We start from the raw sequence: 24,790 nt of genomic DNA, 5'->3' as shown, positions 1-24,790 counted from the left end.
GTCTTAACCTCAGGAAATCTGCGCCCATCTGTTCGAAATTGAATAGGCGCTATTGTGTCCAAAAAAAACCCCAAAAATCCTTTCGATGAAAGACCGGATAACTTTAGAGTGGGTGATTTGTCTTGACGCTCATCTATGGAACAAATAGATAGGGACATGTTGGATTGAATGACAAAAATAGTAAATAGTACTTTATTTTTGTGGGGGCTTTTTGAGGTTTGTTATTGTACATAGCATCATGATCAACCGAGAGAACTGCTTTTGTTTTCAATCAATCATCCCAAACGGCTTGCTTTTGGTAAAGGTAACAAAACACACAATGGCATACCACAGTAACAGAAACGAGTCAAATCATACTTTAACGTTTTATAGATAAAGCCTTGATCGGATATCCTCTTTATTTGGTGATAAAGTTTTAAAATGAAGAGAGGGCCAATACACGCAGAACTTTTTTGTCTTGTTTTATTCTGTGATTCAACTTTCAATCCTAATCCGTTGCATCGTGTTGCTACTTTGAAGAGGGCCTTCTTTGTAGCCAGATTGAAAGAAAACAGAAACTGGGTTATTGCCATTGTGATTCTTTGAAAGTCTATGCGTATTCATACAACAATGCCCAATACATTCCATCTATTTCCCGTTTTATCATTCAGGCGCATCCTTCCTCATTTGAAGGAGTTTCAAAAAAAGGGGGCGGTCGTGTCGTCGGTCGCTGTGTTGCAAACATTCCAAGAAAAAAAGGACCGACGGCACGCTCATGCGGACGTGAAGATCTTTTTTTTTTTTTTTTTTCTTTTTCAACACAAGTTCCCAATGTCTCAAAACAGTTAAAGTCAGCAAAAAGAGGGGAGCAGAGAATAGAAATATAGCTATTATACGCACAATAAATGTTTAATACTGTACTAAACGTTTTTCCCGTTGACAGAATTGAAAAAAAAAAAGCTGTACGCGACCCCATCATCAAATAAGATAGATCGTCTGTGCAATTGCTATTGGCATCCATAGGATTCATTCAAGCTTTTCTGACGTATTCATGCCACCACTCGATGCTTTCCATCAGAGAAAGAGAAGCTATAAAAAAAAAGGTGAGCGTGTTGCTCAGGTCACTCATGCGTTTTCTTCCTAGCTCTTCCTGGACTCTTCTGATTGGCTGAGTGGGTCTTTTTTTGCTTACGTAAAAATCATGCACTTGGGTCGCCTCTCTTTCAAAAACGGTTTTTGTAGGGTCAAGGAAATCCATGCACCTTCTCTGCCAATAGTGGAAAAAGAAGCGACTCGCTTTCGGAAGAGGGTTCCGTGCTTTACGCTCATTTTCTTTTCTTTCCATCAGTTTTGATTTAATAAGATATGAAAAAAAAAAAAAAAGAAATCACACGATGCAAAGATAACCGTCGGGAGAACAAACCTATTTTGACAGGTTTTTGATTTAAGAATTCCAAATGATGCACACGGAAGGAAGGCTGTCTATTCTTGATCTGTTGGGTATAACAGCCGTCCGTCATTTCCTCGATGGCGATCCATAGACAAGAAGGTGGACGACAGAGCAGCAGAGAGAGGCATGTCTGGAGCATGTCTTGAGATGCGTTACGAGAAAAGCAGTGCATAACCAAAAACGACAAAAGATTGAAATAGCACGTGTTTGTACTGCACTTATTTATTTACAACTCTAAAAAATATAGCCTTTTTATGCAGTTTTGAAAGAAAAGTCCAGAAGCACATGAAGAAATAAAAAAAAAAAAAAAAAAGAAAAGAAATCCGTAGAGGATGATCCCACTTACAGACCCATTATTCAGCTTCATTGACGTGTCTGACTGATTCAGCTGCACTTTATTGCTTATTGAATCTTTCCTTTTAATGACATGACTATTATATATATCATTTCGCTTCTTTTATGACTTGACAGTCCTATTGAGTTTTTCGACACAGAATTCAAGGTTAAACCCATTTCCTCGGTAACGACTACAGTTTTTATTTTTCTTTTTGTCCGCTTTTTTTTTAAGAAAAAGAGGGGTATTGAGATACAAAAAACCATCTGAAAGAAAAGTCTTGAAACATAAACGACTAAAAAATCCATTTTTTTTTTTCTGCTCCCCCCTTTCTTTTTTTCCATTTAAAGAATCCAGGTTCAAGTGTGTTTTATTTTAACCACCGCTATCCAATCAAGCACCCGCAAGAGTAAAAAACGGATGATTGAAACTCTATTCTCTCTTACTGGTGTACCTAAATGCTTTTGTATTGGATACCTTTTTTTTCTTAGTTTATTTTGTGTAACAAAACAGAACGTTTGTTAGGTAAAAAAGAAAAAAAGACAAAAAACTATCTACTATGCGTCATTTACGTTTTTTTTTTTAAAGTTTTGTTCAAGTATTTTATTCAAATGTATACACCCAAAAAACACACACTCACACGCACACGCATACTCACCCTTATTTTCTAACGCAGTGAAGTGGAGATTCAAAAATGTCAAAAATGATGGAAAAAAAAAATTGACATATCTGGGGTTTTTTCTACAAAAAGAAAAAAGAAAAAATTTTCATTTCTCCAACAAAGGACTTTTTGTCATCAAGCGGGGTATGAAAATCTATTTGACATGAATAAAAAAAAAAAAAAAAAGAAAAAAGCTAGAATGAGAGGAACACAGACAAAAGCGCGTAAAGAAACAAGACTAAGCTTTTTTTTTTTTTTTTTTTTTTTTTCTTCGAATCCCCTTTCCTTCATATAAATTGTATAAACTTATTTTTTTATTCTCTTTCTCTTCTTTTTTTTTTATTATTATATTCTGCTGCTTATTTTTGTTCTCTTTGATTGTTTTTTTTTTTTCATTTCTTTTTTGATTTATTGAGCGCGTCTTCTACGAATCATACCATCTCTTTTTTTTTCTTTTTTTTTTTTTTTCTTACATTAAAAAAACTTACATAAAGCATTTGCATTCAATAATGTCAGAAACTACCAACGCACATCTACAGCTTTGTGTGAATGATTTACTTCATCCAACGGAAAAGTCAGAGTCTTTGTTGGAAGCTCTGACACCTTCACAACTTGAAGAGATCGAAAAGACATTGGTCAAAATCAAGTCTCGAAAGTTCTCTCTTACAGAACCTAGGGTGAACAAGCAACAGCAACAACGACAACAGCAACAACAACAGCCACATTGTGAATTGGGTAAAATAAACGGCTGCCCCGCTTTATTTTTTATTTTTCCAGTTTTTTCCCCCTCCTCCTGACTCATAAAAAAAATTGGTTTCTTGTTTTTTTTTTTTTTTTGTCTGGGTTGGTTTCAAAACATTAGATACTACGACGACTCCACAAACTGCGACAACACATCCTTCCAAGCTGCATCATGACTGGACACTTGTTGCTGCACAAGTCGCTAAAGCGTTGGCTGATACTATCACCACGCCCAACGACAACAACAGCCATAGTACGTCCAAAACAGCCTCCATGGATAAGCCACCCATTCCACCTCCTTCCGTTACCATCACAACCCCTCCTCCATCCAACGATAAAACCGCATCCTCACTCACCGATACGGCTTCTATAAATACCACGTCTCATACGACAACGACTCATACTACTTTCAAATCCACTACTCCTACTCCTACTCCTACTCCTACTCCTACTCCTACTCCTACTCCTACTCATACTACTACTACTACTACCACTACTACTACTACCAACAACGACGCTCATCCACAAACCGTCGTACCTAATCATGAACCCCATACTGAAATACGCGACGGTATTGAATGGGTGAGCTTTGTCTATTCTCATCATCGTGTCCTTCGTCGGTATTCCATTCGTACAGATATTGATCAAGTCGATATTAGTCTATTAGATGAAAAATTTAAGAGTGAAAATTGCGTAAGTATGAAAAACAAGAGAACAAAAAAAAAAAAAAAAAAAAAAAGAAAAAAAAATTTTTTTTCCTTACTCCTTTTGGACATGACCTCATGTTACCCGCTTCCCGCTTCCCCTCCCCCCCCCCCCACATAACCCACAATCAAAGTATTCAACTGACCTTATTCTCTTCATTAGGTCTATCCTCGTGCTAATCTTTCTCGTGAAGAATATCAAGGCAATCGTTGGGCTTATGAAACAGAATGCAATACCTTGGGTTGGAAATTGGCCTATCTCAACTCGTCTGAAATTGCTGGTAAAAGAGGTCTGATCCAACGTGCGGTGGATTCTTATCGCAATCGTTATCCTAGTATGCGCTCTCGTCGTGTGGCTCGTCAAGAAAAGTTGCTCAAAGGTACCTTACGTAAAAGAAAGCAACGCGATCCTACTGCCACTGCTGCTGCGGCTACTGCTGCTGCTACTGCCACTACCACTCCTACGTGTACTGTTCATACGACGACGACACCCACGATGGAGACCGAATGGGAGGAATCCCATCCTACGACCAAGAAATTGAAAACCGAAGGGGTGGATGCCAAGACTCCCTCTTTACCAAAGACAGTGACCATCGACGATGGTCATGGTCAAGGAGGCAAATATCGTATCCGTATCAATGTGGATTCTGTCTCTTTGGATTCCATCGATATGGCTTTTCGTAAAGCCAATTGTGTCTATCCTCGTGCCATGGACATCAATACGTTGTCTCCTTTTGCCTCTCAACGTCAATTGGAAGAAGCTCGCTGCAATGAATTGGGCTGGAAATTAGCCTGGTTGAATCCCAAACAACTGGCCAACCGTAAAAACTTGCTCCAACGTGTCTTGGATGTGTATCGTACGAAATTCATGCCTGCCTTGAATCCTCGCAAGAACTCTCTCCGTATTCCTATGAACCCGCCCAATCGTTTGTCCATTGATACCGATATGTTGACAGCCAAACCCAATGACATGGTGACGCCCACGCCCCTCACCGCCGCTGCTTTGGCCGCTCAACAACAACACCAAGAGCAACAACAACCGTTACAAGAGAGTGATTCTTTGTACAGTGGTACTACAGACTCTCTTGATTTCCATGATTGTTTCTCTTCACGTTCTTCCTCTCCCGTGATCCATGACCCTCCTTCCTCTTTGCCTCATCTCTCTACTACCACGACGACGGCCACGTCTACCCATCCTCGACTTCACACACCTCCTGCTTCCTCCTCCTCGTCTCCTGCTTTATCCACTCAAGACATCCTTTCTTCTCCTCAGGCGAATGAACTCATGTTGTGCTCTTCTTCGGCTACGGCTTCCACGGGCGTACCTTCTCATGCGAACGAAGAGGGCCTTTGGAACTTTCAATTCATGCATCACTTGCATCCTCTTTTCAACGAAAACAGTCGTCTCAGTATCAGTAGCACCACGAGTACCAGTAGCACGGTGAGCAGTCATAGCACTCAAAGCGAGCACCCTGAAACGCAAGCCAACGTGGCGGCGGCGGCGTCGTCGGCGTCGTCGTCTCCTTTCATTCTCAAATCAGAAGATGCTTATCTCGGCATCGATGATCCTATGCAAATCGATCGTACGCTGCATCCCGAGTCTCAGTTGTTCAAGGATACACATCTCTTTGAATTTTTTACAGAACACATGCTGCCTCCTTTTTCCGCCATGATGTTGGCCTCCTCCTCGTCGTTGTCGTCGCCATCCTCCCCTTCTTCTCCTCCCTCCACACAAGATGTCGTGGAAGGACTTGTTGTTGATCAACATGCTTTAATGAATCAATTATTCCAACTCTGAGAGGGGAAAAAAAAAAAAAAAAAAAAAAAAAGTCGGCTCGTTTCTTTGTACATATTATTTTATTTTTTTCTGTTATATATATTTTTCAAGATACCTTTTTTTTGTGCTCTTTTGTCAAAAAAAACATTTACTATTTCTGTGTATTATTATTATAGACTCTTTTTTCTTTTTTTTTGTTGCAAGTCGTTTAAAAAATAAATGTCTCTTTTTTTTGTTTCTATTTAAATAAAAAAAAAAAAAAAAAAAAAAAAAGAGAGAGAGATGTGAAAGCAAAGAGAAGGGGTGGGGCACTTTATTGTTTTTGTTTCATTTCAAGCATGGAAAATCTCAGGGGGAAATAAAAAAAAACACAAAAAACAGCCACCTCCACTCACTCTCATGACTATTCACTTTTTTTTTTTTTTTTTTTTTTTTTTTTTTTGCATGATGGACTTTATGACACACCCACACCCAGTTGGATCCACGATGCTTACTCGATATCTTGTCAGTAACGTCATCAAATTGTTTTTTTATTCAAACTTGATCTGAATGGCGATGGCGGGTTACCACCACGCGTTGGTTCCTAGGGCTGTCCCTCCCCTCTCCTCCAGAATAACGTCCATAGAGAGGACACGATCTTTTTCATTTTCATCAAGAAACAGTGAGAGAGAGAGTGGATCGTACAGGCCACCGCGTCCCCTTTTTCGCCTTTTATTGGCTGGGTGGAACGGGTGGGTGAAGGGTCCTGTGTGACAGACAGAAATCAAGAAATGTTTGACTTTTTTCTTTTATTTTTTTTTTTTTTTTTACCTTAAGGAGAGAGATCTCTTTTTTTTTTCTCTTTCTTTTTTTTTTTTTTTCATGACATGGATTTGTATCGTCAAAGAAGACAACGGACACGATGTCAACCTATTTTAACCAAAAGACAGATTCGAGAATTAGGGCACATGGTGAACCTGACCTCATTTCGGCAATCAGCAGAATTTTTCATGGTATAAAAAATTTTCCATAAGAAAACGACCTCCCAAAAGCGGGTAGAAATGAAATTAACAAGTCACCCCCCCCCCACCACCACCATGAAGGACCCTTTTCATTATTTTACACAGAGTAAAACCAACATGGCCAAGATCCACCGCTATTTATTAAGCGAGGGACTGACCACGATCCCATGTCCCACCACCCATATTCGTCAGGGGGATCACGCTCGTTTACTGATCTCTATCCTCTTTCCTGGCTATCCCATCGTGAAAGCCAGTGAAGCCTACTATCGTTCGCAGAGAGAGAACCGTGGCCCCCAAGTCAAACTCCATGATCTCGCCTATGACCGACTCCCGACCACCGACCGCTATGAACGTCTCGAAGAACTGTTTCGCGCCGACCTCGGTGCGGGTGGCTGGACGTGCCATCCGAGTGACGACGACACAGACAAGAAGGACGGTACAAAGAAGAAAACCGGCCCTCGTCATGTGGACTATACACTCGCGATCCCCTTGAAGAAACTGAACCGATCGATCGTCCTCGAAGGCCACGCCGACTCTACCTTGAACGTTCGATTATTCATGTATTTATGGAGTTCTGAACGTATGGCTTGGACACCCCATCCCGAACAGCTGGAACTCTTGGTGGACAATGCCGAGAAGGAAAACAACAACAACAACACCACGTCAGCCGTCCATGCGGCCGGGTTCAAGCATATCGATATGACAGACACATCGGCGCTGATCCTCAAAGCCAACCGAAGAAGTACACAAACCCTCCAATTCAGGTTCCGTTTCAAACACGCTCCCCACCTTCCTGATCTGCCACGACGGCCCGACCGTATTCGACATGTGTCTGTCTGTGCCGTCATTGAAAAGACACCCGAAGAACTAGCGAGTCAGTTGTATTTACAAACGGCCGCCTTGTACATGGGAAGAGCTTTGGAAAGACACAGTCGACAGCCTGAGGTCGCCGATGCCCTACAGAAAAAGGCAACCCACCTGTTGAACCAGTATGATATGAATGATCGATGGACGCTGTCAAAAATGAAAACCTTGTTCTTGTCGTCTGCAGAGACCTTTCTCCATGAATGGAACGGTAAAACGGATTACACATAGTAATAAAAAAATAGTGTCATTTTTTTGCTCTACCCCTTCTTGACTCACACTTTCCCTCTCTCTCTCTCTTTCAAGACACAGAGAAAGAGGAAAAAGACAACAACGAGGCTGACAATGACGGTGAGATCATGGCCAAGGAAGAAGTCGTCTCTGTCTTGGATCCCATTCATCTCGGTCGCATTGAGCACCCAGCACGTTGTATCTTTTGTACGCATAGCACAACGTTTGATGCCATCCAATTTTTTCGATTCGAAATCAAGTCGACTCACTGGCGTTGTCCCATTTGTTTCGTACAAATTCGTGGCCTAGAAGTAAGCGTCCATGGGCTGTTTTGGCCTTGGTTTGAGATCAAAGGATTCACCGTTTCCCCCCTTTTTTTTTTTTTCTCCTCCGTAGGACTTGTATATGGATTACCCTACAAAATTAGCCCTTGACAAATACCCCGATGAACAAAGGTTCTTTAAAGATGCTAATGATCACTATACATCCATTAAAATAAACAAGGCATCCGACTCTCAAGAGGTAGAAGAAAGATTAGGAAGCAAAAGAAAGTATGATGTCATATCACTCGATGAGGATGAAGTGTAAAAAACCCTCTCGTTCCGTCTACTGATGGTAGATAGCTCCAAAATAGCCTGGAGGATGTAAATAGAAAAACAACTTTAGATAATGCTATAGAAAAAAATCAAAACATCATCTACTTGTAAATAGAATATAGATTGAAAAAATTCTACCCTTTCACATGTCTTTTTTTTCCTAGATGTGTTGGGTGACACGAGGATTCATCTCCATGTTCTACCTCCACAGAATGCCAGCACGACGTCATTCATGAGGCGTATCCATGGAGCAAAAAAGTAAAATAGACAGTGTCTACTGTGAAGCTTTCTCTCTCTCGTCGTTCGTCGTCATACGATAGCTGTTTGTTCATTCAAGCCTGTTGAATTGGGATGTTGAAGGATTACCCAATCACCACCGGCTTGCCACCTTTTGTGTATTTTACCCTTCATTTCCGGGTTTCGCAATCATTAAAAAAATATCCATGTTACACGATGTGGTTAGGGCAGAACTTTAATCATTGGATCTCTTTCAATTTCTACCGATGAATTGAACCCAAGAAAGAAAGATCCACTGTTTGTATACGCTCAGTCGTCATTTTTGGCAGCACATCTTGACCCGTTTCTATAGCCACTCTCGGGTGTCTTTTTCTGGTGTCGAGAAACAGAGTGGGCTGAGCGGGAATCCAATTCTAAAATGAAATAGCCTAGATGGTACCTTGATTTTTGATTGGCTGAGATGGAAACAATAAACTTGAATTTTCCGTTCTTGCACTTCAACACCCCCTAGAATGATGCGGGGAGGGGGGATGTAGAATAAAATAAAAAAATGATAAAAAAAAAACCCTTTTTCCGGCTTTCTCCACCTTTTCTTTTTCATTTCATTTCATTTTTTTTTTTGGTAAAACATCCATTCATAGAGCAGCCTTATCTATCGCTTAGAAAAAAACACAACACTCGCCTATTTTTTTTCTTGTACATCCTTTCCCCCGGGCATTATTGCATTTCATTAGAGGAAGAAAAAAAAAAAAAAAAAAAAAAAAAAAAAGAAAAGTTTCATAGAGACATGAAATTGTTTAAAACAACACATACCTACAATTATGAATGGAGTCTCGTATCAGCAGCTCAATGGCAAAAATACCCGAATGAAAATTGTCCTCATGTGTCGCATGTGGATGTTCTGAAGCGCACAGTGGATCCAAAGACGGGTGTGTTGACGACAGAAAGATTAATTACCGTAAACCAAAAGATACCCACCATTATCAAAAAAGTAGGGAGAAAAAAAAAAATTTTGTTATTTTCGGTCCAATAACTCACTTTATTCGAAAACGATAGATATTAGGCTCCAGCTCAATTCAATATGTGAGAGAAGTATCCATCATTGATCCCAACACAAAAACCCTTACTATGCATTCTATCAACCTCACCATGTCCAATCTATTAACGTGTCACGAGACCATCGTCTACAAAGAAAATCCAGAGGATACCACTACCACCCAATTCTCGCAACAAGCCACTATCTCAGCCGGCAAGAGCTTAGTCTCTGGTTGGTCCAACGTACTGGAAGAATTCTCTGTTAGACGTTTTCAGCAAAATGCAGATGTGGGGAAGATTGGCTTTACAAAAGTGTTGGAAAGACTAGCCAACAACACCACTAGTCCTGCTGCCCAAACCACCACGGCTTAAAGAAAAAGCGTGTTCTCTATTCCCCTTTCTTTTCTATCTCTCTCTTATTTATTCTATTTAATCTACAGATGCAACCCACCAGAAAACAATGTCCATGGATATTGTGTAGATCATCATCATCAACAACAACAAAAATTGTGTGGAATAAAACAAAAGAAAAAAAAAAGAGCTATTTTCACCCCTCCCCCCATGATCATGACTTTATCGATTTAATACAAAATAGTTCTCTACTTTGGCAAACTGTGGCACTTTATCTTTGGGAAAAAAAAAGTGTACATTGGGACATAAAAAAAAAAGAGTGGACTCCCCACATTGGGCTCTAAATGAGCTGACATAAAAAATAGAGATTTCATTTTCACACTCCCAAAAAAGATCTGTTACTTGTCTTTTTCCTTTCTTTTTCTTTTTCCCTTTTCCCTTTTCTTTTTTTTTATCCAAAAGAAATGGATTATTTGAAATCATATGAAAACTTTTTACTAAAGAATGCATCACAAATAACGAGCATCGAATCTTCTCTGCGATCCCTCACCTATTTTTTACCTGGTAAAAAAAAAAAAAAAAAAAATAGAAAGTAATCGTCCATTTATCTTTAGTGCACGACGAGCTGACAACCCATGATCCCTTTACAGGTCGCTTTCATGACGCAGAACTCGCCTCTCAAGCACGTAATGTGATATAGACATTATATAAAGTGTGCCTCATGACAAACTCCTTTTTTTTTTTTTGTCTAAAAACGTATATACCCCCCCCCACACCATTGGAAAAAATAGTCTATGCTGCTATCAATTTAATAGGACTCTATCATAATTCAATTTTAAGAAGAGCTGCTCAAGCCTATGCCAAAGAAGAAGGTCAGACAGGCGATGGCTTTCTATTAGAAGAATCCAACTTTAATAAATACATTCATTTTTGGTCCAACAAGTCAAAACTCAATGCCACAGCTTCCACCGCCCTGTCCGTTCTATCTTATACTCAAGTTTTGTTGGAAATGGCAGTAATGAAGAAGTTTGGAAAAAAGAAACAATGGGAACTCATCGCCACTTTAGAGATGATCAAGTAAAGTGCAAAAAAAAAAAAAGGAGTGACATGAAAGAAAAAGGGAATTCTTCCTTTAAACACTCCCTCTCACCCTTTTCACACTATTTTTTTTTTTCTGTGGGTAGAGTTGTGTTAAGATTGACTTTATACCAAACAACAGGTCAAAGAATGACTTTGCAACCAACCCATTCAGAAAGAGAAATCGATCCCACCAGCCTCCAACAACAACAGGAACAATCATCACAGCAGCAGCAGCAGTACCAGAAAAGTCATTACGTCGGACAGAGAACAGGCATATGTATACCTTCTTTATCAGATACCATCGAATTGAATCAAAATCACTTCATGTCTTCCGGACGCAAACATCATCCATCGACCCACTCAACAGCAGCCTACACAGATGTAACAGACTATCTCTTGTCCAAAGTATTGACACCAGAAAAATTACGTAAACCAGATCAAATGGTACAAATACAAAAGAATTTATCCAAGTGGGCCGAAGTACTCTACATTTTCAGGCCTTTGATCTATGGTAAAAAAACACAATGTTTTCTTTCTTTTAAAAAAAAGAAAAACGACTCATACCATCCGCCCCTTTTTCAAATAGTATTATGTATTTTACGTTACGGCAAGAGATCATGGAAACCTTGGTTCATTTCTTTCATAGCTGAAATAGCCTCCCAAATCGCTTTGAAAAAGGGTTATGATCATGCAAATCAACGTATGATGCCCTTAGAACGTCACGAATATATGCGAAGAGGTCAACAATTGTTACTGTTGAATGTGATGCGGGGTGCATTTTATATGAAATGGACGAGACCTCGATTAGAACGTCTCTGTAATCGCCTGGAATCAAAGCCTTTACTGTCTATCGCATCCAATGTGTTGCGTGATTATCTACCTCTATGGGAGCAGATTTATTTCTATACTTCAGCTTCTTAAAAAAAAACAGAATAAAATAAATAAAGAGGCCCTCCTCTTTTTTAAACGAATTTTCTGTAAAAAGGATGGGCTTCTGTATTGAAAATGAAATGATCTAATGAAATCACTTCAGGTGGACTAAAGATCAGATAAAGGTATTTGAAAGTTTCTGCCAATAAAAACCTATGAATTTTTTTAAGGTTTGCATTAGTTTTTTTGCCTACGTTGGGGAAACCACAAAAAACTTTCGGGGGGGGGGGCACCTACGTCTCCATACTGTCAATTTGATTGAACGCCGATTTCTTGTTCTTGTTCAACGACAATACGTTTTTCAATGCTGCATAAGCATGAGGCGTTTTACAATAGGTCTCGATCGCTTGATATATTTCCCATGCATATTCCTGATATTTACGGTCACCCGTGGTTCGATACAGAATAAACAAGCTTTCTACCGTTTCGGGCCGTAACAAGTAACGAGGATCCGTGATAAAGATGCCGTCCGGCCTTTGTACTTTCATGTCCTGAAGAGATGCGCTCGTCGCTACCCATGCTTCCTCCACTATGTACAAACGTGCGATCAATAGACGCTTTCAATCCGCAAAAAAAAAAAAAAAAAAAAAAAAAAAAAAAGAAAAAGACAGGGTTTTCTTTACCATCGTAGCTCAAAGCATCATACTGTTCAAACTTTCTTTGATCAAAAGTCCATAGCTCGGGTGACAAATTTGTTTCTGAACTGCGATACATCACTACACAAGACTCCAAGATGCCTTTGGCTACTTTCATGTCTTCCGGTCTATTGAAAATCTTGGCCCCCATGGCTAGCATACCAGGTGCAAAGCAAGCCTTTTTTACATTAAACCATGAATTCAGATGACAAAATGTCCCCGCGTCAAATCAAGTTTTTTTCTTCCTCTCTCTAGGCCAACTTTTCTTTTTGTCTTACCAGATGATCCATTTTATAAGTAAATGTTCCTCTCCTCACATCATAAGGCGGAAGATACAAATAGTGAGTTTCTTTTGTACGAAGCAACATGTATTTCTTCATCTTGTCGATAGCCGTTTTATCTAACGAGATTTAGAAAACAGTTCATTCTTCCAGTCCATTTTTCTTTCCTTTTTTTCCTCAAGGGGATGCTACAACTCACATAATCTACCGTATTGTGGTAATTTGCCTTCTGATAATATGTACATTTTGAGGAAATATTCATAAGCGCTGTCGCCCATGGCTCCAAAACTGATATGAGCTACCAACAATTCCCATGTGAGACAGTCTCTCTTTTTCTTTCAACGAGACGAATGCATCATAGAATGGTAGCTTACTTACTGGGTCTTAATTCTCCTGTTTGAACGTTAATATCATTAGGGAATAAACCAGAAATCATGCTTTCGCTTGAAAATGTGTAGTCATCAAGATGATCAATAATCGCTTGAGCCTGTCGAGATGGACGGGGGGAGGGGGGTTGATATGAGGGATCCATGTATTTTTCCCCAAGGTCAACCCGGTGTGTGTGTGTATATTACCTTTTGTGCAAAAATAGGATTGCCAGTGTAATGTGATAATGTAAAAAATTCCAACTGCAAGGTTCCTGCATCTGCCAAAAAGGTCGTGTTGGAAGTAGACGACTCTCTGTTTCTGTGTCAGTTTTTATTCTTTCCTGCCCCCGCCCCCGCCCCCCCCCCTCTTTTTTTGTTGACATACTTTACTTGACAGGATTGAATAAATAATAAGGTATACCAGAGAGTGTATCAAAAGCGGGTAATAAGGCCAATCCAATCTCTTCTGCTTTTTTCAACAGATATTCTTGCTCTTGTGCTAATCCAACGTTGGAGCCTGCGGATGACCTGCTCCTTGTAGCAGCAAGCGCTAATTCATAAGCACTCAAAAGCCCTCCCATGCACCGGATGGTCGTTTCAAACACACTTAGATTCTCATCCACAAAGAAATTGACGTTTTTGATCAGCGGTAGCACCTCTTCAAACTCCTCGTTTAACTCCATCACCAACATGGTGCTCAGACTATCTAACAACGTCGCTCCTACCCCTCCAAAGGGGTTCTTCTTTTGGATCGAAATCGGCTGCAATTCGTCGGCACCGAGCGCATACGTCTTGTATCCGTTCCATGCATGTAAAAAGGATTGTTTGACAGCTTCTCGACGAAAATTGCGAGTCAGCATATCATCAATGCTTTCCTTTGCAAACTCATACTGGATGGTCGGTAGCTGAGAATAAGAAGCTCTAAAAAACCGATGAGATGAAAAGTGAGAAGAAGAAGAAGACTTCGATGCCGTTGTTGTGCTGGATCCATAGAGGCCATGGAGTGGATTCTTTTCTATTTGTCTCAGTCGTTGTTGAATAAAGTCGCTGTCGTTGTACAAAAACTCGAGCCTTTTATCCCGGCTCCCACCTGGAGTCCTTCTGGACGTTGTTGACACAAACACATACACACAGAATGCAAGGCCTACGAGGAGAGCCATCCGCCAACGATGAGGCATTTTCTTTATAAGGTGGTATAACATTCCCCCTTCTTTCAAATAAATTCCTAAATATCAAGAAAATGAAAAAGGGAAGAGAGAAAGAGGGGGAACAGGAGAATGAAAAGGAGGGCCCAAATAAGGTGGGGGCGCTGCTAAAGTATGCTTTTTTTGGATGGAAAATGATTAGAAACACTCCGAAAGTTGAAAAACGTGTTGTTGGCAAGAATCAGAAAATCGGATCTCGTTTTGTACTTCTCTCAAACGTAGCCTAACGACATATTCGCTGATGGCCCCCCTCTATTGGCTTCACTAGTAAAACGGATCAAGACTCAAGAGTCATATTGAGTACAAATAGCATGGCTACTGGATAACGGATGAAGGGTGAAACGCTTTATGCCTCCTGCACGCCTACGTAATATTCTGATGGAACTGTGTGTCAAAAACTGTCATGGCTGCTCCAGATGTGCGAAAACATAGATCACCCACTCTATCCAAACTGTATCACTTTCACTCTAAGCTCCTTTCAAAAACCTATAATCAATGCCAACATCTTTTAACCATCTGAACTTTTCTTCGTACGATTCCCTCCTCTACTATGTACGCTTATGTATCACCCCAAATCTCTCTATTTTTAACCTATCTTGATCAATATGTTTTATTCAAGTTTTTCCTTAATAGGCTATCAGATACAGATGATCCTACATTTAGACTTGACCTCTCCATCGACACGTATGTGCGACGATAAAACATTTGAATCATGAAATAAAACGGAACGGATCTCACAAAAAAATGCAAAAAAAATACGGTAACTTTAATGTAGGAAAGGACGAGCTGCCTCCACATATAGAAATATTGGATAGTGCCCGCTAATATTTTCCAGATTAATCCAAGTCGTGAGCTTGTCATATACTTCAATGCCAGAAGGCGAGCTGATCTCCCAATACACGATCTTGAACGGAGAACGTCCCTTTCTTATTGTTGATGAGTGATATCGATGCTAAAGGGTAATGAATGGAAGGTAATCATCCCAGGCCTGTGGCTGATTTTCACAGTAGTTAAATAAGCAGGTCTTGATAAAACGATTCATTCTTTCTGCTAAACCATCGGTTGGTGGGCTATCGGCCGCAGTCAGTATCCTCTTCATGCCGAGATTCTAGGTAAAAGTTAGCATCTACGTAAAGTTATATTCAACAACAATACAAATTGATAAAAAGCGGCTTCATGTCCAGAATCATACATCACGGAAGGAAGGGAAAATCGTCGTCGCAAAAAAAAAAAAAAAAAAAAAAAAAAAAAAAAACGTATTGCCTTATAGAGTAGTTCACTCTTGTGTAAACGACATAACTTGCAGTTATACTTTGAACTGCGGAACAACTTTTCTATGTACGCGTTCATAATAATGTCATTCATAGCCGTACGTGAAAAAGAAAGAAAATCAAAGGTCTCCTTACTTCTTTACTCCCTTGAACCTTTTACCTTGATATAAACTATGTTAATTCTAATTTTTTATTCCATACTATTCGTGTGCTGTGATCCTATGCCCTAGTATGTGTGCGCTTTGCAATGGATAGATATCCGCCGAGCATGTTTCGTTATAAATGTGTGGGGTCATAAAATCCTTTGAATTTGTCTAATGTCACGGTAATCCAGTGAAACATTTAGATTTTGTTCATGAACCTGTCGATTTTTTGATCCAAATCAACGAGTATGAAAAGATAAGAAGTGGAATGATATCATAAAAAGGGCTTACCTCACTTTACTTATAGTACCATCCTTCTCGAAACAGTGACTGATATAAACCTCGCTCGATTTCTTTGCATACCAAAAAAAGAAAAGAAAAACTGATGCTCTTTTCACCTTTGTCATAATGCAGCAGAAACTATATTTTTAGACCTATTAAAAAATGAGTTGCATTCATCAGCCTTCTAGGCAATAGCTGGGGTTTTAAAATTGTTTTAACATAAACAGTGCTGATAACGTCCTAAACTTTTCGAACAAAGTCCGAAAGCCAAGTTATTTGATGATAGAAAACTGCTGGGTCTTTTTTTTTCTTTTTTTTCTTCTTCTTCTCTGTTCTTTTGCACTTATCAAAAAATGCATAAATTGTTATCTTTTAGTATCTTACTCATCGCTCTTATCGTTCATATGGTCAGCGCTATCCCTATTCTCAAGGGAGTTGAACCTCGTTACAGAAGATCCGCTAATCCAGAAGAAATGATCGGAGAATATGGCAGTTCTGATAACACAAAAATGAACATTGATAAGAATATGTTTATCAGAAATAATTTTGTCAGAATAACTGAAATGTAAGCAATAACAGAAGAAGAATGAATGCTTATTCCTTGAAACTTTTTAACCAAGTCTTCTATCTTGATAGCGCTGATGTGGATAACACGGACGAGTTTATTCTTCTTGAATAAACCAACGTTTGCTCATCCTTATGCTTTGCTTCTCTTATTTAATTACGCTTGAGTGTTGAAAGAATACGATTTTTTGTTAATCACATTAGCTGTTCAGCTAGTGGATAGTAACTTTACTATCTTCACGCTGTTGTAACATTGTTCCATCATTATTTATTAAAAAAATTCTGTAAATAAAAGATATCAGACAGGCCTTTATTGTGCTGTATGCAATGACTGTATTAGTCCAACCACACACATTTGATAATAATATGCAGTGACAGACTAATTGATGAGATATACAATGGACTATCTTTTATGGCTTTATTGACCAGCGAGGAAACAGAACAAGGATAGTATCTATCTTTCCAAGTAAATTTATTTTGTGATAATTTCATTGAAGTTATACTTATAAATTACACCATGATCTACTTTTAAAAGTTGTAACTGCTCAGTTTGACATTTAGGCAAGAAAACAAATACTGCTGGTAATGGATAGATGCCCTCAATACTCCTGCTTAAAGTGTACTTAAGTTTGGTCCCTTTTCGATGTTTCTATCAACGTGGCATTTGCCCAAACGTCCTCATATGTGGCATGGTTTTCATATGTTATCTATATTGCTGCGCTCACGCCATGTACAAATTATGTGTCAAAAAAAAAAAAAAAAAAAAAAGTAAAAGTGTGCACTCAATAATAGCCAATTATGTGCTTTTCATCGTGTGCAAAACAAAGCGTCCGTATGTAAAATTCTGATTTAAATTTTTCTAAAAAGTTAATGGATGCCGGAAAGCCTAAAACACTCCAACAATTGAGATAATAAAAAATGGTTAGCTCATATAAAAAAAGGGCGCCTGGAGCATGTTTAGCTGTTTATAAGCGATAGTAGACAAAAGTAAATTGATTTCACTATTGAAGCAAAGCGAACCTTAGCCAGTTCTGTCTTATGTTGATAGATGCCTACCAAACTGTCTTTACAGTGTAAGACGTTTAGCTGTTACAGAAAGACATCTGGAAAAAAAGCTGTCCTTGAGTATTCGCTACAAAAACAAAGCATCTTTAGCAGATACAGTGATGGTATATGGTTGCATTTGTAATGTGATTCGCTCATCCCTTTCTCTACTTTGTAGTTATGACGAAATTCAAAGGTGGATCTCGAATACTTAAATAACAGACTATATCCCTCAGGTGAGTTGTAAGCAATAAATCTTTTGTTGTTTGTATGCTGGAAACATTAAGGGCTTGATCAAGAAGTCATTGGGTGGCATACTCTGCATGTACGGTTCTGCGGAGAGCTTCTGCTGTAGTGCTAGGTTAGAGCAACAGCTGCCACATGACCCACGGCTACGAAAATGGATCCAAAACAATTTTAAGTTTTTTTTTTATGCTAGAGATCGAGGAGTAAAAGAGGACTTGCTTCAACGCTCATTTTACAACATTTAAAACCTTTCTTTAAATAAGAATAATAATAGTGATTTCTCTGCAAACGAAAAGGAAAAGGCGGCATAATTGTCTTCATGATTTCCAACATATAAATAAAGCCCCGGAGATAGGCTATTCATGGAGAGTCGATTTTTCATTGATAATGTATTTTCCTCTCAGATTGAAGTAAAATAGCTGTTTGGAAAAAATGTCTACGTTGCTCAATACTGTATCGACTGCTATGTCCAAAAACCATTGTCAACCGAAACCTATGGCTATATCGTCCATCACGACCTCTGCTACAGCTACCACGGCTGCGGATATTATTATAAACTCACCCCTACCTACTACTGGCACATCTTTACCTTCTACATCCACTGACACTGCGCCTTTTTATTATCCTACTGCTCATTCACATGGTTATCATCACCAGCACCAACACCAGCATCATGGCGTCGGTGGCGATACAACGTCTAGCTCTCCACGTCATTATCAAAGTACATCAACCTTATCAAACAAAAGCCCTACTTTTCAAGCAACCAAAACCACACCCATTTATTATCAGTACGATCATAGTCGCGAGCAGCAACAGCATTATTTCCTTCAACATCAAACGGATGCTGCTCCACTTTCTTCACCTTCGTCTGCTTCCACTGCCTCTTCAGCTTCAGCTTCTACTTCTTCGTCAACATCCTCTCAACATCAGCAACGTAATTCACCGCTATCGTCACCATTACTTTCTTTGCATGAACGAAGGCAAAGAAACAAAGCAGCATCGGCGAAATACCGTGCCAAAAAGAACCAGCAATATGGTGAGATGAGAAGCATGATAGCGACCATCACTAAAGAAAACGAGTTATTGCAACGGCAATTGGAACAAGTACGAAGAGAAAACCATCAGTTAAAGCTGACTTGCGATAAACTTCGAGGCAAGATGCTGGCTGAGAAATTGCTTCAAAAGATGCTCATGAGGCAGCAACAGCAACAGAAACAGCAACAACACTTACACCTGCCCAATGAACAAACCGCAAACTTCAAACAAAGTAACGATGATACGAGTGCCAGTAGTGATGATGAAGATTTTATGGTGGAAGAAGATACACAAATGCTCCTGTCTGTATTGAATAATAATGATAGTAAAGAAGAACGACAAAAGAACTTCAATTCAAGGCCTATGCCTTTAGGAGACAAAGAAATAGGCATTATCAGACATTCTACTATTGCAGACGATGACTAAGTGATTATATAACCACACACTCCTTTCTTATGTATTTACTCTATGGATTCAAACATCATTATGGCATCTGGAGCGTATAAGTTTTCAAATTCATCTCGTGCACATGCAAGTCTCTATGCGAAGTTGCTCTTAAATATATTTTTGGTATTATGCTTCTATTTCAAAATTCTTATATGAAACTGTTTTGCCCCTTTCTCTCATAACATAACCCAATAAAAATTCAATCCCTTAACAAAAAATCGCTACTGCGCTGTATCAGCCAATAATGCGTTCTTTTTTAAGGCACAATTATTTATTTTTTTTTTGTCACCCAACATTCCCCAAGTTGGAACTCACCCAACTTTTTGCTGTCAAGAATTGTACATGTTTTACCTTTTGTTCTGCTTCTCCTGCTGACCCCTTCTCCTCTAGCAGACTGCGAAAAATACCATACCACTGCTGTTCTACCAGTAGTTCTCTATTCACTCTATCTTTATTGCTACAGATCAGCCTATTGTTCTTCCTCTTCCGTTGTACAACAATAAAGCCGACGGACTAATATTACCAAATATATTACCAACAAAATAATTCCATCCACCCGCTTGTGTATAAATAGGGAAGTAAAATAATGAAGATAGACTTCTCGACCATCTCCTCCTTTTTCTATATGCTATTGTTTGCTGGCATTACTGTATATGCCTTTATATCCATTTTTTTCGTTAAAGCCGACCCTGCTATTGACAGAGCAACATTACTACAAACCTGGACCTTGCCGATGCCAGCAAGACCCAATGTCGATTCACACGCAGCCGATTACATTGTCACCAACTGGTACACCAAAAACAAAAACTATTACGGCAAAGCGGACGTGACGTTTGTCCGTGATCCTCTCGATAGTCAGAACTATACCTACACCGTGTTGAAAGTTGGTTATCCTAAGGGATCCTATGCACCCATTGGGACGAAAAAGACCAGTGCTGTGGAAGGTGGTGTTGAATTCTACTCGGTACCTTATGCCGGCTATTCTTTCAATACAGCTTATTTAAGTTATGATCTTATGTTTGATGAAAATTTTGATTGGGTGAAGGGAGGCAAGCTTCCTGGTATTTATGGAGGTAAAGGACTAAATATATTACTCTCATTTAATTTTTTTTTCCTTGCGAACGAGCCCCCTGCTGATAACATGACCAATTTTTCGGGTTTATTATACAGGCCCTCCTGGTGAAGGATGCTCTGGTGGTGAGAAGGCTACTGGAGAGAATTGTTTTTCAGTTCGTTTAATGTGGAGAAACTCAGGTCATGGCGAGGCATACGCATATATACCCACTTCAGATAATTTATGTAAAACAAAACACGTTATATGTAATGACGATTACGGCACATCGTTTTCTCGTGGTGTTATCAAATTTGAAAAGAAAAAATGGACACACATTGATCTTTACGTGAGACTCAATTCTGGTAATAACGAAAACGGTATCTTGAAAGTATGGCAAGACGGTTCCCTGGTGATAAACCAGCAACAACTCAAGTTTCGATCGAAAGACAGCGTGGGTGTGTCCGCTCTCATGTTTAGTACTTTTTTCGGAGGCGGTTCACAAAGTTATGCAACACCTGTTGATACAGCCACATACTACAAGAATATTCAATTCAGTACCAATGACACAATTGATCCTTCAACTGTTTCTTTTGCGCCAAGCTCATTAACAATATCAGTATGGACAAGTCTATATTGTACATTAGCGACACTGTTATTATCCGTCCTATTCTCTTGATTTTGAGCAAACCTCATTCTGTTTATATATTATTTAATTTTTGAATCTCTCTCTCATCCATAGACGCATAATCATTACCACTACTATTACTTATATTGACACAAGCTCCTTTCTTTTTTGTTGCGATATCTTTCGTTGTATTATAGCTTTTCCTTTGCACATTCTTTACAAAATTGATATAATTTCTTATGTAGAAACGCAGCGATTGTTTCAATGAAGGTGTTTGATTCAAACGTTGATATATTTATATTTTAGCGTTGCGGGAAAGAATTGAGAGTATGGTCATAAATAAGTATCTAATTCTGCTGGTGCTGTTCGGGCAAATAGATATATTTTGGTGGAGTAAAATATTTGGTGTTGTTGTAAACTGATTCACCGACTTTCCAGCCGTCGACGTCTTTCATAACCTCTGCTTCACGGGCCTTAGCAGCCTCCAAACGACGGTAGTTATCCCTATCTGATTCAGCCGTCAATAGTGGGACTAAATGAATACGTGACCATAAATTTTCACGCTTTAACTCTCTATAAAGATTTAACAAAAAAATTCGATTTTAGTTGATTCCTCTTTTCCCAACGTTTTGACATCACTAATGTTAGGGTATACAACTGACCTTCTTTCAAGATTGCCTTGGAAAAGTCTATAGAAACCGAAACCTGATATAGCAGTAACACCTAAAAGTAAAACTAATCCAGAAGGACCACGTTTTGGTAAGTAACGACGATATCTGATTTCAGGAAATCCTTGCTGAGGGGGGAGCTCTTGTGGCATGTCAAATGAGAATTAGACTTAAGAGTGGGGAGTAGGTTATGCTTAAAAAAAACGAAAACCGTCAACAGCAAAGTGGGGAAAATTTGGGAATTAACACTTTTGTTTGTATCCCAGCCCCTTTTCTCCACAATAATTTGGCGGGGTCGTGACGTCAACGTAAAAAAACCTACGGAAGACTATTCACTTTACTCGCTTATTCCATACAACAGTCCAGTCTATTTTTATCGATTCTTTTTGCTTGTATGTATAAGCTATTACAATATTATATTTGACAGATGATAATAACTTTCCTGATAGAAACGATTTGAAAAATTAGAAGAACACTGCCCCCTGAATCGGAACAACATTATTCGAAAACCAAGTCAAAGTATCAAACTATGGGACATTTATTAAATCTGGCTGGTAGTCGATGGAGCAACTGCAATTTCACTTATTACAGACGCCTATTTTAAGCCTCATTTTATGTTACACTGAATTTGTTGTATAAGCAATAGCAGTGTTTTTTAATTAGCTCCTCTTCCCTTCTGTTCCTTTTTTCTTTCTTATTCAGGGCACTACTGTCTGCTTCTCGAAATACATTATGTCAGAACACTGCCCGACTTTGGGCGGTTTAAGTGAAGATGGATTGTAATGAAGCTGTTCATGGAATGATATAAGTTAACAACGTATTGACACCTACTGCATTCTAATATAGTAATCCAGAATTTGATCTAAAGCAGCTTGTATTGAATCCGTCGTAAAGTAATATGAAGTAATATGGGTCCTTATTATAGTGATAATACGTTGATTAAAAAATTACTTTTCGTTCCTAGTTCTTCCATGCACATTTGGGGCTGGTTAGCTTCTGGTTTACTCGTTTTAATTACTGTCACTATAGCTTCACACACTATCAATGAGCACCTTCATCATTATTTTACACCAGAAATTCAGCGACACAAAGTCAGAGTAGTAGCTTATCCAGCTGCTTATTCTATTTTGGCTTGGTTATCATACCTCAAATATGACTACGAAACAGTCATTTTGTTTTTTGCTCGATTGTTTGAGTCCTTCGCGGTCTATAACTTATACATGTGTTTACAATCTTATTTGCAGCCCTTTCGCATCCAAAATGAGGGTATGAAGGAATCTGTCACAACAAAGATATTTGGTTTCTACAAATTCAAACTGTAAGTGAGTTCTTTCAGCTTTCATTTGCTAATCATATACATCTATTTCCACGATCCCTTCAACAGTTTTCTTCGTTTGTTATAGGAAATCGAAATGGGGTTTGCATTTTCGTGTGATAACAGACATACTTGTCCTTCAATTTCCTATATGGTATGGTTGTCTTCATGTTTGCTCATTAAGTTTAAAGACACGTCTGACAAAAGGTCATTTCTCAGGAATATTATAGCTGCCTTTATCTCAATCTTTACACAGATAAAAGGTGTGTACTGCGATGGTCAATTTGATTTTCACGGTGCCTATATTTATTTAGCTACCATTCAATTCATTTCCCTCTCCATCATCCTCATGGCCTTATTCACTTACTTGGCTGTGTTTGATCCGGAATGGAAGCAAGGTCATATACGGGCTCATGGCATGTTTTGGTGCGTCAAAGCACCTATTATGATCATCTTTTATTGTGGCGACATTCTGCTTATGATATTGAGCTATTTTAAAGTTATCCAGGACAAGCCTGCTACTACTCCTGGTGGCACTTATTGGACAGCAGCAGCCATTAAAAACGGATATTATGTCCTCATTATCTGTGTTTGCATGGCTGTTGTAGCCGTTCTTATGCAAATTTATTTTGGATTAGATGAAGAAGAACAGACGGATGAAGAGGATCCTGACTGTGGTTATTGGGAAGCCCTTGTAGATGGATTTTTGGCGTATATACCGCAGTTTATGAGAAACGTGTTTTCATGTGGTGGTGATACGGTTGTATTAGCAAAAAAGCGACGAGGCTTGAAGAAGAACAAGAATAGTGACAAACGTCGATTAAGTGAAGACGAATTGAATTTATTGGCTGCAGATGAAGATAATCATCATCTATCCCTCCATGATACAAATACTTCGCTTTATGAATATTTGACACAGCCTTTACCTGCATTATATAACAAAAGAATGGATGATATGGAAAACGGAGATGGTAGCAACAAGTATTTCATTTCATCTCCAGCAGCAATAGCAGCAGCACGACAGCAGTCGTATAATTACAATGCTTTACCGCTACAGCCTCTCTCTAATGGCATGTATGCAAGCGAAAAGAATGAAGGAAGCAACGATGATTATATGCCAGCTGAAATGAAACGAGAGGAAGGGGATTTCCCCCCAAAGAACAGTACTGCTGCCACTTCGACAACAACAACAACAACAACAATAAGAACCTCATCTCTGCCAAATGCCAGTACTTCTCATAATAATAAAAATAAGACTAGTGTTGCTGTGAATGACAATGCAGACACAGAAAGAGAAACGATGCGGCAGGAAGAAGAATACCCCATGATTACGATGCCTCCTGCTCCACTACAATCAAGAGTTCTAAACCATAACGACGAAATCACTTCTGCCGCACAACAACATACCACTCACTTTACTCCGCATGATCTAGAGCGCAAGTAGAATTCAATCCCATTGTAGTCAAAATGCTTTCTATTTATATTGTATATATGTACACGACGCTGTTTCAATGAATTGCTGATGAAGTATTGTATTCTTCCCGTGTGTTTCTAACCTGTATATTACGTAATTCTCGCCGAACGAAACTTCTCCGTTTCAAATCTCCATTTTTAGTACTTAGAAATACAAAACCCT

At 39.0% G+C, this 24,790-nt stretch overlaps 11 protein-coding genes across 11 annotated transcripts; 8 read left to right on the top strand and 3 right to left on the bottom strand.

Annotated features, from left to right (window-relative positions):
* Window positions 1–801: 801 nt before the first annotated feature.
* BDF20DRAFT_853009 (uncharacterized protein) lies at window positions 802–1,677 on the bottom strand. Its single transcript, XM_053080113.1, has 2 exons — window positions 1,373–1,677; window positions 802–1,311 (listed from the first exon to the last, which is right to left on the bottom strand). Exons 1-2 carry the CDS (start codon window positions 1,599–1,601, stop codon window positions 1,010–1,012), a joined length of 531 nt encoding a protein of 176 aa, XP_052939324.1. The 5' UTR covers window positions 1,602–1,677; the 3' UTR covers window positions 802–1,009.
* A 1,761-nt stretch (window positions 1,678–3,438) lies between these two features.
* Window positions 3,439–4,977, top strand: BDF20DRAFT_814316 (uncharacterized protein; the record flags this gene model as incomplete). The annotated part of the gene is made up of 4 exons (XM_053076962.1): window positions 3,439–3,858; window positions 4,033–4,341; window positions 4,435–4,795; window positions 4,826–4,977. Coding segments are annotated over 4 exons (1,242 nt in total), but the record flags the coding sequence as incomplete, so codon positions are not given.
* A 1,498-nt stretch (window positions 4,978–6,475) lies between these two features.
* On the top strand, window positions 6,476–8,510 carry BDF20DRAFT_297121 (uncharacterized protein). Its single transcript, XM_053075136.1, has 4 exons — window positions 6,476–6,638; window positions 6,729–7,722; window positions 7,818–8,053; window positions 8,139–8,510. The coding sequence occupies exons 1-4, from the start codon at window positions 6,513–6,515 to the stop codon at window positions 8,328–8,330; spliced, it is 1,548 nt and encodes a 515-aa protein (XP_052939322.1). The 5' UTR covers window positions 6,476–6,512; the 3' UTR covers window positions 8,331–8,510.
* An 852-nt stretch (window positions 8,511–9,362) lies between these two features.
* BDF20DRAFT_814095 (MSF1-domain-containing protein) lies at window positions 9,363–9,982 on the top strand (the record flags this gene model as incomplete). The annotated part of the gene is made up of 2 exons (XM_053076943.1): window positions 9,363–9,566; window positions 9,632–9,982. 2 exons carry the CDS (start codon window positions 9,363–9,365, stop codon window positions 9,980–9,982), a joined length of 555 nt encoding a protein of 184 aa, XP_052939321.1.
* A 443-nt stretch (window positions 9,983–10,425) lies between these two features.
* BDF20DRAFT_904799 (peroxisome membrane protein) lies at window positions 10,426–11,962 on the top strand (the record flags this gene model as incomplete). The annotated part of the gene is made up of 5 exons (XM_053083082.1): window positions 10,426–10,525; window positions 10,612–10,647; window positions 10,753–11,038; window positions 11,146–11,552; window positions 11,628–11,962. The coding sequence occupies 5 exons, from the start codon at window positions 10,426–10,428 to the stop codon at window positions 11,960–11,962; spliced, it is 1,164 nt and encodes a 387-aa protein (XP_052939320.1).
* Window positions 11,963–12,204: 242 nt separating this feature from the next.
* BDF20DRAFT_910508 (glycoside hydrolase) lies at window positions 12,205–14,433 on the bottom strand (the record flags this gene model as incomplete). Its single annotated transcript, XM_053083714.1, has 7 exons — window positions 12,205–12,500; window positions 12,595–12,784; window positions 12,885–13,006; window positions 13,087–13,185; window positions 13,266–13,374; window positions 13,463–13,568; window positions 13,646–14,433. The coding sequence occupies 7 exons, from the start codon at window positions 14,431–14,433 to the stop codon at window positions 12,205–12,207; spliced, it is 1,710 nt and encodes a 569-aa protein (XP_052939319.1).
* A 2,127-nt stretch (window positions 14,434–16,560) lies between these two features.
* BDF20DRAFT_910507 (uncharacterized protein) lies at window positions 16,561–16,835 on the top strand (the record flags this gene model as incomplete). The annotated part of the gene is made up of 2 exons (XM_053083713.1): window positions 16,561–16,721; window positions 16,793–16,835. 2 exons carry the CDS (start codon window positions 16,561–16,563, stop codon window positions 16,833–16,835), a joined length of 204 nt encoding a protein of 67 aa, XP_052939318.1.
* A 1,421-nt stretch (window positions 16,836–18,256) lies between these two features.
* BDF20DRAFT_985331 (uncharacterized protein) lies at window positions 18,257–19,812 on the top strand. Its single transcript, XM_053085188.1, has one exon. The coding sequence runs from the start codon at window positions 18,443–18,445 to the stop codon at window positions 19,469–19,471; it is 1,029 nt and encodes a 342-aa protein (XP_052939317.1). The 5' UTR covers window positions 18,257–18,442; the 3' UTR covers window positions 19,472–19,812.
* A 413-nt stretch (window positions 19,813–20,225) lies between these two features.
* Window positions 20,226–21,222, top strand: BDF20DRAFT_815693 (uncharacterized protein; the record flags this gene model as incomplete). The annotated part of the gene is made up of 2 exons (XM_053077106.1): window positions 20,226–20,565; window positions 20,663–21,222. 2 exons carry the CDS (start codon window positions 20,226–20,228, stop codon window positions 21,220–21,222), a joined length of 900 nt encoding a protein of 299 aa, XP_052939316.1.
* Window positions 21,223–21,518: 296 nt separating this feature from the next.
* On the bottom strand, window positions 21,519–21,991 carry BDF20DRAFT_904796 (GRIM-19; the record flags this gene model as incomplete). Its single annotated transcript, XM_053083081.1, has 2 exons — window positions 21,519–21,744; window positions 21,834–21,991. 2 exons carry the CDS (start codon window positions 21,989–21,991, stop codon window positions 21,519–21,521), a joined length of 384 nt encoding a protein of 127 aa, XP_052939315.1.
* Window positions 21,992–22,571: 580 nt separating this feature from the next.
* On the top strand, window positions 22,572–24,598 carry BDF20DRAFT_814732 (uncharacterized protein; the record flags this gene model as incomplete). The annotated part of the gene is made up of 8 exons (XM_053077009.1): window positions 22,572–22,618; window positions 22,686–22,727; window positions 22,804–23,005; window positions 23,084–23,157; window positions 23,243–23,308; window positions 23,374–24,125; window positions 24,171–24,317; window positions 24,444–24,598. 8 exons carry the CDS (start codon window positions 22,572–22,574, stop codon window positions 24,596–24,598), a joined length of 1,485 nt encoding a protein of 494 aa, XP_052939314.1.
* Window positions 24,599–24,790: the final 192 nt, after the last annotated feature.

The sequence above is a fragment of the Mycotypha africana genome (genome assembly GCF_025528875.1).
Source record: "Mycotypha africana strain NRRL 2978 chromosome Unknown BDF20scaffold_2, whole genome shotgun sequence".
NCBI classification, from domain to species: domain Eukaryota; kingdom Fungi; phylum Mucoromycota; class Mucoromycetes; order Mucorales; family Mycotyphaceae; genus Mycotypha; species Mycotypha africana.
This window is presented reverse-complemented; position numbering and strand designations above follow the sequence as displayed.

Bases quoted from the DNA above. Each gene is read 5' to 3' on its own strand.
- BDF20DRAFT_853009 (XM_053080113.1), bottom strand. From the start codon at position 1,601: ATGCACTGCTTTTCTCGTAACGCATCTCAAGACATGCTCCAGACATGC. The intron at 1,312-1,372 runs GTGTGATTTCTT...TGGAAAGAAAAG, and splicing joins CCGACGGTTATCTTTGCATC to AAAATGAGCGTAAAGCACGG.
- BDF20DRAFT_297121 (XM_053075136.1), top strand. From the start codon at position 6,513: ATGGATTTGTATCGTCAAAGAAGACAACGGACACGATGTCAACCTATT. The intron at 6,639-6,728 runs GTATAAAAAATT...ACCACCATGAAG, and splicing joins AATCAGCAGAATTTTTCATG to GACCCTTTTCATTATTTTAC. The intron at 8,054-8,138 runs GTAAGCGTCCAT...TCTCCTCCGTAG, and splicing joins TACAAATTCGTGGCCTAGAA to GACTTGTATATGGATTACCC.
- BDF20DRAFT_985331 (XM_053085188.1), top strand. From the start codon at position 18,443: ATGTCTACGTTGCTCAATACTGTATCGACTGCTATGTCCAAAAACCAT.